Source organism: Lampetra planeri, chromosome 35 (genome assembly GCF_965212315.1).
Source record: "Lampetra planeri chromosome 35, kcLamPlan1.2.h2, whole genome shotgun sequence".
NCBI lineage: Eukaryota > Metazoa > Chordata > Hyperoartia > Petromyzontiformes > Petromyzontidae > Lampetra > Lampetra planeri.
In genome coordinates this window covers 4,261,662-4,273,205 of record NC_136141.1, presented here as the reverse complement: position 1 = coordinate 4,273,205, position 11,544 = coordinate 4,261,662, and the positions used below count along the sequence as shown (strand labels likewise).

Sequence of the window (11,544 nt, the reverse complement as noted above, 5' to 3'; positions counted from 1 at the left end):
CCCCCCTCTCGTGCCGTTGAGAAAGAAATCGCGCGCCTGAGCGGTGGAATCGATATCGTGTGAGTGAATCGACGACCACGTGTACGAAAGGGGGAATCGATTCCCTTCACACCACCTTCACGTGTGGAGGTCACGTAGGTTGGCTCGGACTCAAATGAGGCCTGTCACCCGGTGCGGTGTGTAAAGCGTCAGCAGGCTGCACGGGGAGAGGGGAGGGGAGGGGGGTAAGCGGTGCGTTGTGTAGGCCGCGTCGTGGTGTACACGCCGAGCGAGTGGTGGTGAGCTGCGGTGGAGGGTGGTGGTGGTGAGCTGTGGTGGTGGGCGAGCGATGGAGGCTGCGCGCGTGGTACGCGCGCTGCTGCGGGAGCTGCGCTTGGCGTCACCCCCGGAGCGGCGCCTCCGAGACGGCCTCGCGTACCGCCACGTGGCGCAGCTGTTCCGCGACAACCAGGCACGGGGCTGAGGCAGTACACGCGGGACAGTACACGCGGGACAGTACACGCGGGACAGTACACGCGGGACAGTACACGCGGGACAGTACACGCGGGACAGTACACGCGGGACAGTACACGCGGGACAGTACACGCGGGACAGTACACGCGGGACAGTACACGCGGGACAGTACACGCGGGATAGTACACGCGGGACAGTACACGCGGGACAGTACACGCGGGATAGTACACGCGGGACAGTACACGCGGGACAGTACACATGGGACAGTACACGCGAGATGGGCAGTACACTTGGGACAGTACACGCGAGATGGGCAGTACACACGAGATAGAGTACACGCGAGATAGAGTACACGCGAGATAGAGTACACGCGAGATGGGCAGTACACATGGGGCAGACAGTACACATGAGATAGAGTACACGCGAGATGGGCAGTACACATGGGGCAGACAGTACACATGAGATAGAGTACACGCGAGATGGGCAGTACACATGGGGCAGACAGTACACATGAGATAGAGTACACGCGAGATGGGCATTACACGTGGGACACTACACACGAGATGGACAGTACACATGGGGCAGACAGTACACATGAGACACTACACACGAGATGGACAGTATACGTGGGACGGGCAGTACACGCGAGATGGGCAGTACACGTGGGACGGGCAGTACACACGAGATGGACAGAGTGCATATGGCCTGTAAACATAGGGCAGTACACATGAGACAAAGTACGTATGAAACTACGCACGTGACCCAGGACACACGAGATGAACAGTACATCGGGGACAGTACGTAGGGAGACAGACCGTTCAGGAGACAGTAGAGGTGAGACAACACGGACAAGAGAACATCGCCAGGCAATGGGACAGACGAAATCAAGCGGGACAAATAAATAAACTACTTAAAAAAAGTTTTTTAAAAACTGTTTTATTTTAAAGTGCTATACAAAATATGTATTGCTTTAAACGAGCGATTTAATAGCTTATTTGATGGCGATGTTGATACAAAATGCATTGCCTCTGGATCTGAGTGTGTGGGCAAAGTTTCGGATTGACACCGAGACACTGGGCGCCTGCTTCTTGGGCAAGGCGATTCCAGAGTTTAGGGACCGCGGCGTTTTTGACCACCACAAATATATATTTCGATTTAAAGCTTTCGTGACTGCAGGGATTCATCGTCTTGGTTCTTTCGGAAAAGTCACGTAGAAGGGAAGTAATGAAATAATAAAAATAAAACATAATAAAATAATTCTCACGACGTTTAGGCTACAACGCAAGAAGCCGTTGTAGCCGAAACGTCGTGAGAATTATTTTATTGTTTTATTTTTATAATTGTATTACTTCCCTTCTACGTGACTTTACCGAAAGAACCAAGAACACAAATATATAATTAATAAGACGTCCATACATAAAGTTAATTGCTTCCAAGGAGCCAATTCATTGATTATTTGATGCCGATTTCGATACAGGCATGCATTGTCACCGGATCTGAGTACGTGTGCGAAATTAGGGATTGATTGGCAAACGGGAAGTGGACGAAATGTAGATTACAAGATTTGACGATTTGACCACGATACAGGAGTCCAGTTAAGTAAAACCGTTGAAAAAAAAGATTAAACATGCTCGTCAATAGTCGTGCCCTTCTAAATAAAAATATACAATAAGCGACGTTTCGGGCAACGGTCGTTCCTCATCAATATCGCCAAGTGATTTATTTTTCCAAACAGGACAGATACATGAGCCGACGCCACTACCGAGACCATAGCTTCCAAAATTCCCATCCAATGCCCGCCATTCGCCACAGTGACAAGCACCACGGCGACTGTGCCAGGCCAGGTGCACTTTGAGGCCACGCCAAGTGTCGGAAGGCTCGCCGACAGGAGGAGGTCTCTGGACAGACCCAGGTGCCCGTGTGTCAACCGACCAGAGGTCGCAACTGGGTTCCCGATACCCGTACCCTACCCGATACCCGGCTACCCGTACCCGTCCGGGTACGGGTAGCCGTTTGCCACCCTGGTGCGGCCGGGTACGGGTAGGCCGTGAGTCACTGGTGAGTAACTGTTTGTCACTCATTTCGGGTAGGGTACAGGTACGGGTAGGGAATGGCTACCTGTACCCGGCCGGGTACCCATTTGCGACCCTGGTGCGGCCGGGTACGGGTAAGGAATCAAAACCCGTTTGCGACCTCTGCAACCGACTGAGATGACCGGCAGATGCACCAGCTGCTTCCCCCTATTCCCATCTACCACAGCACTTCCTGATCACCTGTCGCCGTCCCCTCCACTGAACCCCCTCCCCACCCACCTCCTCTGCCCGCCAGGTGACGGAGGAGCAGAAGTGCCGTGCTCGCGAGGAGATGCTGCACCGCGCGACCACTTACCTGTGCCTCCTCCGGAGCACGCGGCAGTATGCGGCGCTGAATCACAAGTACCAGGGCGGAGGGGAGCGCTCCCCCGAGGACGTGGCGCGCCTCGTGGGTCTCGGCATGCCCCCCCGCCATATGCAAGCCCCCCACGGCGAGGGTGGCGGCGGCGGTGGGATGGGAGGAGGCGACGCGGAGCCGCGCTGAGCCGCGCTGAGCGAGGGCCTGCCGGATTCCGCGTGCGCGCGGTGCGTCCCAGCGGTTCGGGCGGGGCGTGGGGGGGGTCGTTTAAACAACAAAACTAACGTCGACTTGGAACGCAATATCGCCGCCGCGCAGATACATGTGTATGTTGAACTTCATTTGCACCGTACGTAGCCCGCCGTGCTAATATTCCGCTCGCTCTCGTAGAGAGAGCGAGAGAGGACGACTCGGAAGGCGGCGAGGAAGAACCACAGGCAAGAGGGAAGGCGGATGGCCACGTTGTGAGTCAGCGCCAACTAGCCCATCACACGTGTGAGGGGGAAACACTCTATCCCATACGTTCAGAACAGGTTGAGTCCAACATTTTTGCTGTACCGCCATCTCACAGCGAGCCCAGGGTATTATAGCACAACACGTGTGCGCGATCCAGTGCAGGATTACAGGCCACACGCATAGCCAACAGCCAACCCTTACTTGACCACTTTCTTCACTGCGGTTTGGTGAAGTGGGATGGGGGTGCGGGGAGAACCGGTGCAATTACCTGGGTGTGTACCACGTGTTGCAGGCTTGGGCTGTGCGGTGGTGAAACTGCGGCACTTTGAGTGCCCCTCGTCTCGTGTGGGTGGCGATGGGTTTACTCCGGGTTCTCCAGTTTCCCCACACACCCCCGAAAGGCTGCAAAACTCTCATGAATGGAATTAACCAAACGTCCCAATGTAGCAGGAACCCCCTAGGGCCTAGACAGAAGACTATGAGACTTTACTGGATGAATACATTGAGTTGTGATTATTATGAGTACGAAAGGCCGTGACCCGAAGAGTGATACATTGCTACCATCACACATCCTTGCTTGTTTTCTGCACCGTCACATCTGAGAAACAATAAAATGCTGCCTGGCCTCACAAGGCAACCCGAAGCAAAAAGAGATGTCCTGTCTGTCTCTTGTGTGTAACTGTTGCTAAGGGATTGGTCATCAACAACACGTTCCTTCGGAGTGGGCAGGTAGGAACTTGGTTGGACAGCGCATTCGTGCACGACAGAAAGCTCGCGGTCACGTGACGCACTTCAACCAATCCGGGAGCGTACATGTTTGGGAGGGGCTATGCACGACAGACAAATAATCCCTGGTGGGCAGTGTGGAACTGTTGTTCCTACCTGTAAAACATTTACTTAGTCACGTGAAGCCCTTTATGCATGACTTGATTGTGAGCAGCACCCTCCAGAGTCGCCGAGGGTAAACAAGCATATTGCTAAATAAAGTCATTGCACATTATTACGATGCACCAGTTGAGAAATTCTATACCTGGCCAATCGACTGCAGTGCACCCTGGGAGGATAGAGGCGGCGGGGGAGGGGGGTGCTGGGGAGATATAAATTGCCCTTTCAAATGCCACGCCAGGAGATTGAATCGGTGACCTCTGGACTGTCCTGTGCTACCCAACATGCAACGGCAGAATGTTCTGTAGCATTTCGATTCGCGGCGCTAGGATATCGCGATTTCATTGAAGACACTTTTCGTAATACTTTATTTTCAGTTTGTATAATAACTTAACATCACAGTTATCATGAGAATCAGAACCAGAAGTGTATTTCCTTATGCAAGGATGACCTTTTCAAGGGTGACTTGGCCAGGATGGTGAAAGCTTGGGTAAGCCTTTATCCAAGCAGTTGATTGATCGTGGCTGATGATGAACTGCTGGATGATACATTTTTAAGGCCCACCGAGCTGTATAGCTCTTTGTTTAGAAGCGACCTGGCTTCTCACAAACGAAGTGACTTAAGTTGAAATGGTTAGCAACAGCCAAATACTCTACGCTAAACCCATGTTTCTAAACGTGGAGGGAAAACCCGGGGGGACCCGGAGAAAATTCCACGCGACCACGGGGAGAACATGCAAACTCCAAAATATACAGGATCAAGATAGAATCCACGAACTCCTGTATACCAGGCGAGGTAGTGAACATCTCGCCGCCGTGCTGGTCAATGGGGTTTTTTGACCATACTTCACCACGCTGCGATTGGTTCATGCGAGCACTGCCGCCACTGTATTTAGTTTGTTGTCCTTTCCCCGCACCTCCGATAACCACGGTTGGCTACGTCCGGTGCGAAAGAAGTTGAACATGCATACATTCCACCCGGTGCACAGTGGCAAATAAAACAGCATCGATTCTAGAACCGTGACCCCCCAATCTCAAGCACCACATCGCCGCATATACACGTTACAGCGCGTTTGTCCCATCCACTCCTGGATGAGGCCTCCCCCGCCCACCCCCCCTGCAAGGGTTATCTGACCATACTTCACCGTGATGGTCAGTGAAGGTGCTGGGGGGGGGGGGTGGAGTACAGAACAACAATGTATTTTCGAAACGGTGTCCTCCGCTTCCCACGACACCGGCAACACCTGTTCTACGTGCTCGTCCGTCGTCCAGGCTCAACCCCTGCTTAGCTCCCGACGTCTGGTAGGGGTTCAGGGGTTCGGGCGCATTCCTGGCGATTGGTTCAACGGCGGCTTCATCGTCACGCGCCAGCTCACGACGGATCCTGCGGTCGCTTACGCCGCTGTAAGACCCGCCGCGAAGCAAGGCTGCGGCGAAGAAGAAGAAGCCTCGAAGAGGGTGTCAACGGCTCGAAGTGAAGAGCGAGAGACTTGAAAGAAGAACCCAACGGATCGGGGCGCAAGCGGCTTAACCGGGGACGTCACACGCGAAGGGCCGAGTGAGCTCGGGAGATGGGAGCAATGAGAACAATTCGTGCGCGAGCGAGGTGGATCGCAGCGCCGCCACTGGACCGCGAGGCATGTCAACGGCGTCGAGGGCAGGCCTTCATCCAGCGGTGGATGGACATTGGCCAATGATGATGCTGATGATGATGAAGAAGACCCGGCAAGGATGAGCCGCATTTGAAGAAAACGGATCCAGGGTCTCAGATGCCACGCTTTGAAGTAGAGGGGGGAGAAACTGGATGGGGGGGGGGGTGGGGAGGGCCGATGTCGTTACCTGCTCCAGGACCCATGGCAAGCACACTCTACCATAGCCTCGCGTAGAGATTCATAGACTCGCACAGAGCCTCATCGTCCGGTGGCGCAGCTATCGAGCGTGCAGGTGGTGCAACTGCGCCCGGGCCGACGGGCTGGAGTGGGGGCGGGCGGTGGCGCAGGCACTACGCTATGAAGAGGAGGGGAATTATGGAAATTTGGTGGGTGGGATGGGACATTTAATTTGTGGCACCAGAGCCCATGCCATACTACACCGCTGTGGGGGAGCGGGAGAGACGAAGGGGGGGGGGGGGCGCTGTTAGGCTCAGGGAGTCGGCGCCTGTGGCCCCTGCATCTTCACGGGCCGCGTATCCAAAAGGCCGGCCTGCTCAAGGTGGCGCAGGGCGCGGTGAGGCCTGAACGACACGCGCAGGCCGCAGCGCGACTCCAGCCAGCGCTCCACCTCCAGGGACACGGCCGCCGGGGATACCGACGACGCTGCTGGGACAAAGCGGGGGGGGAGGTGGGGGAGGCGGGCGACAAGGGAGGGTGCAACGGTGTGAAAATATAAACTAAAGTATAAAAACTCGAAACTATTTTTATTTTCATAATTGTTTTTTTTACCCTTATATCTGGCAACAAAACTGACACCTTTTTTACAAGGAGTCATGTTTGCATAGACCACAATACCTGCAGTCATAATGCAAACAACAAAAAAACCATAACTCTGATAATGTATGCACTGTTATCAGAGTTATGTTTTTTGTTTGCATTATGACTGCAGGTATTGTGGTTTATGCAAACATGACTCCTTGTAAAAAAGGTGTCAGTTTTGTTGCCAGATAGAAGGGTAAAAAAACAATTATCATATTTTTTACTGGCAAATGAGGTTCCAATGGTATTTTTGTTTTACCAAGTCTGGCCCCACTGGGCTGTATGTAGCTCTTTTTTCAGAAGCAACATGACCACAAATGATGGCTCAACGAAGTGGCTTATCATCGTGTGGATATTCAAAGCAGCCAAATACTCGAAACGCACGTTGATTCTAAACGTGGAGGGAAAAATCGGAGGACCTCGAGAGAAATCCACACAATCACGGGGAGAGAAAGACGTGCAAACTCCAAATATACAGGCGTCGGGATCGGGATCGAACCCACAACCTCCTGTATAGCAGGCGAGGTAGTTGACATCTCGCTACCGTAGAAGAGGATGCATGCATGGGGGGGGGAGGTCACGTGGGCAAGAGGGGAGGCACACAGATTGAAGGAGACACACAGGGGACACGAGTGTGACGGGACAGATAAGACTCCGAGACAAGACGGGACATTAAGGAACAGGGAGGATAAACGGGGACACACGGGGACGTGAGGTGACTACCTCAACTGTGCATCTGGCTCACCCCTTCACCTCTCACCTATAAACCAAACTCTCAGCGAACTGGACTCGTCTCGATTTGAAGCTTTTGTGACTGCAAGGATTCATACTCTTAGGTTTTTTTGGTAAAGTCACGTAGGTAAAAAATAATACAAATTAAATAATAATAAATGAAAATAAATCAATAAAATTGATTTATTTTCATTTATTATTATTTTTTACCTACGTGACTTTACCGAAAAAACATAAGAGTATATATCCTTGCAGTCACGAAAGCTTCAAATCGAGATTTATTTTTAAATCAATTTAATTGATTTATTTTCATTTATTATTATTATTTTATTTTTATTATTTGACTTTACAGAAAAAACCTAAGAGTGTGGACTTCGTCAACCCCCGCGCCGGCTTGGCTGCCCGATGCCCGATCACCACGACCAAATGACCCTCCAACTCTCACACGGCCTCCTGCTATACTCAGCGCTCACCTCACCCGTCCTCCCTCCGGATGAATCTCGCAGGCGGTGCAACTGCCACCAGTCCCCCCACCGCCCCCCCCCCCCCCCCACCGCCGTGTTGCCCCTCACCTTGCGCTCCACCGCCTCCCGCCAGGCGCAGGATGGCGGCGCGGGCGAGCAGCACGTCCTTGCAGTGCTCGTGCAGGGCGCGCCGCGCCAGCGCAGTGACGAGGGCGCCGTTGTTGGCCGTGCCCTTGTAGTAGAGCATGCGCGCCAGCCCCAGCGTGTAGCGCGCGCGCCGCCGCCGATACGCGGACAGCGTGCGCGCGCCCAGCAGCAGCGAGAACAGCGCCAGCACCAGCATCAGCTGCACCTGCGGCGGCGTCAACGGTCGAACGAATCCTATTGGATTTTTTGCGTTTGCAGCGATTCGGCGAAGTTGTAAACAAGGCGTACATTGTTTGCCAGGTCAAACATATTCCCCCCTATAGTATCCTGTTAGTGCTGCATAGATGCTCGCGCGTCTCCCCGCGCATTTCCCCACGCGTCCCCTGTGTCTCCCCGTGTGTCCCCCGTGTCTCCCCGTGTATCCCCCCACGTGTCCCCCCGCGCATCACCCCTCTGTCTCCCCGTGCGTCACCCCACGTCTCCCCACGTGTCCCCCCACGTGTCCCCCCACGTGTCCCCCCACGTGTCCCCCCACGTGTCCCCCCACGTGTCCCCCCGCGCATCACCCCTCTGTCTCCCCGTGCGTCCCCCCACATGTCCCCCCACGTGTCCCCCACGTGTCCCCCCACGTGTCCCCCCACGTGTCCCCCCACGTGTCCCCCCACGTGTCCCCCCGCGCATAACCCGTGTCTCCCCATGCGTCCCCCCGCGCGTCTCCCCAAGCGTCCCCCTGTGTGTCCCCCCGCGCATCCCCCGTGTCTCCCCGTGCGTCCCCCCGCGCGTCTCCCCGATGCGCGCGCGTGCGCCCCCCGCGTCGCCGCAACCTTGAGGTCGGTCATGATGACCATGTAGACGTTGACGAACACGGCGAGGCCGCCGATGGCCAGCGTGCCGTTGACCAGCGTCTTGTCCAGCGTGGACATGTGCACCCGCACCTCGGGCAGCGTCAGCTCAAGCGCCGTCCACGGCACGTCTGTGGGGTGGGGGGGTGGGGGGTCAGGGTGGGGGGGAGGGGAATAGTGGGGGGGGAAAGGGTGAGGTCGGGGGTGGCAGGTGGAGGAGTGGTCAGCGCACTGCGCTGCGAACCCGGCGACCAGAGTTCAATTCCCACTCGTGGTCAATATCGGTGACGGATGTCTGAATCGGTGCTGGGCCTCCCCTCCCTAGGTCGGCTGAGTACCTGGTGCGGTGTGTAAACATCAGCGTTGGGGTTCGGTGATGATGAGATAAGATATGCGTAGTAGGCCTCTCGCTTTTTCAAAATACACATGCAAAGTTTTCGTAAATCAAAATGTTATTCAGCATATCGGTGAAGTATATCTTAATATTTTCCCACTGAGCTTAGTAGAAAATGTGCACGAATACAATCCACGTGTTGTGTTTAAATGCCGCTTGCCAACTCAGGTTTGAAAGCGTCCATCCGTTCGTCCGTAACGCGGTTGGGGCGAGGGGGTTGGTTTACGACGACTCTCATCAAGTTTATCGGATATAAATAACATCTCAAGTTGCCAGCTGCCCCGCATCACTGCCGCCCAACTGTGCCATCCTCAGGGGCCGCGGGCCGAGTGAAATGAAGCAGCGGCTTGCGCTTGGCCCAAGGCAGAGGTCGCAACCGGGTACCCGATACCCGTACCCTACCCGATACCCGGCTACCCGTACCCAGCCTGGTGCGGCCGGGTACGGGTATGGGTAGACCGTGAGTCACTGGTGAGTAACCGTTTGTCATTAATTTCCCAACGTCTTGTCTCTTCTCACAATTCAAGTTCCTAGAATCAACCCACCCGCGCCTGCAACATGGCTTCATCCCAGAGGTCGCAATCGGGTACCCGATACCCATACCCTACCCGTACCCGGCCGGGTACGGGTACCCGTTTGCGACCCTGGTGCGGCCGGGTACGGGTACGGGTAAGGAATCAAAACCCGTTTGCGACCTCTGACCCAAGGCCTGCTCGGTGCCCCACTCCTCCTCTGTGTTCTTCCCAAAGTTGACTCTCACCTTTGAAGGCCTTGAGCATCAGGCGCCCGCCCTTCAACCGCGCCGCGACAAGGACGCGCGTGAAGATGCGTCTGGGCGCACAGGGGTGGACGGGGAGGCGCGCAGGGCACGGGGGAGACGATTCGTCGCACCGTCACTCGCAGCAGACGTGAATCGTAGCGTCACAGCTCACGCGGTCAGTAGGCTGGCCGCACCGTCAATATCATCGTTGTTGTCGTCACTCACAGCGTCAGCATTCATAGCGAACGGCGTCACTCACCGATATTGTCATCACTCACGGCAACATCGCTCACAGCATGCAGCAGCAGCATCACAAATAATGATCATACTCTTTGGTTTTTTCGGTAAAGTCACGAAGGTAAAAAATCTAATTGAATAAATGAAAACAGCTAAGTTGTCCCCACCTGAAGGATGCTTGTGTTGCGCCCGAAACGTCGTGATTTAATTTAGTTTTCATTTAATTAATTTTTTACCTAGGTGGCTTTACCGAAAAAACCAGAGTATGAATCCTTGCAGTTACGAAAGCTTCAAATCTAGAAATAATGATCACTCGGAGCAACGTCGCTCGCCGCATACGGCATCATCACAAATATCGCAGAGACTTCGCTCGTTACAGCATCGTCACCAATACTGTCATCGCTCAGAGCATCAATCACAGCATCAACGCGAATGATAACATCCCACATCCCACATCACCTTCATTTAATTTGTTAAACATCGAAGCAAATTGGCGATGCAGGCTGGTGGGGCCATGTGGTTGGTGGTGGTTGACGGTAGTTAATATCAGTGGTGATTGATGGAGCTTGATATCAGCGGTGGTTGATGGTGGATGATATCAGCGGTGGTTGACGCTCGTGGTAGTTCATAGCGGCTGACGTTCTTGGCGGTTGACAGTGAGTGGTTGTAGTTGCCTTTGCTGCTGGTTGCTAGTTGTTACCGGTTGTTACCGGTTGCTAGTTGCTGCTGGTTGCTAGTTGCTGCTGGTTGCTAGTTGCTGCTGGTTGCTAGTTACCGACGCTGCTGGCGGCCGCTCGTTGCTGCTGGTTGTTGCTCGTTGCCGATTGTCGACGCTGGTGGCGGCGTTTCGTCCGCCGGTGCGAGAGAGTCACACGCGCGGACGAGGCCTCACCTCTCGGGCCACGGGTCCGACGCGCGAGTCCACGGTATCCAGGACATCCACCTCCTGCCGTGCGTCCTCCAGCGCTCCGCGGCACGCGACGTGCGACTTCCGATCGCCCAGAAGGCCACCACCTCGTAGCGGTCCAGGTTCACGGACACCTGCTTTCACAGGAAGGCCACCTCGCTGCATCACCAGGGCAGCGCACGCGAGACGGCGCAGGCTAAAGGCAGAGACGGCGCACGGCACAGACGTGGACGGCGTGCGTCATCGTCGTCGACAAACGGTAGCAGGCTTTGTGACCCCCCCGTGCCCCGACCGGATATCTGTGGGAAAAAAAGAGCCTCATAGCTCATCGGATTTCTCCAGGATATATAAAGATTCTGATTCCGAGGCAGTCCACACGCGGCGGTGCACATCGGACGGGCGGAGG

The 11,544-nt window shown here is 54.8% G+C and overlaps 2 protein-coding genes across 2 annotated transcripts in view; one reads left to right on the top strand and one right to left on the bottom strand.

The window, feature by feature from the left end:
* The first annotated feature begins 80 nt into the window (after positions 1-80).
* FMC1 (formation of mitochondrial complex V assembly factor 1) lies at positions 81-3,950 on the top strand. Its single transcript, XM_078610990.1, has 2 exons — positions 81-451; positions 2,782-3,950. Exons 1-2 carry the CDS (start codon positions 329-331, stop codon positions 3,028-3,030), a joined length of 372 nt encoding a protein of 123 aa, XP_078467116.1. The 5' UTR covers positions 81-328; the 3' UTR covers positions 3,031-3,950.
* Positions 3,951-4,536: 586 nt separating this feature from the next.
* Positions 4,537-11,544, bottom strand: part of TMEM143 (transmembrane protein 143) — a 30,226-nt gene continuing 23,218 nt past the window's right edge. Inside the window, exons 5-9 of the mRNA XM_078610989.1 lie at positions 11,124-11,272; positions 9,995-10,065; positions 8,823-8,971; positions 7,960-8,203; positions 4,537-6,499 (exon numbers count right to left, since the gene is read on the bottom strand). Of these exons, the coding sequence (XP_078467115.1) occupies positions 6,327-6,499; positions 7,960-8,203; positions 8,823-8,971; positions 9,995-10,065; positions 11,124-11,272 (786 nt within the window). The 3' untranslated portion in view covers positions 4,537-6,326. The remainder of the gene's footprint in view (positions 6,500-7,959; positions 8,204-8,822; positions 8,972-9,994; positions 10,066-11,123; positions 11,273-11,544) is intronic.

Bases quoted from the DNA above. Each gene is read 5' to 3' on its own strand.
- FMC1 (XM_078610990.1), top strand. From the start codon at position 329: ATGGAGGCTGCGCGCGTGGTACGCGCGCTGCTGCGGGAGCTGCGCTTG. The intron at 452-2,781 runs GCACGGGGCTGA...TCTGCCCGCCAG, and splicing joins AGCTGTTCCGCGACAACCAG to GTGACGGAGGAGCAGAAGTG.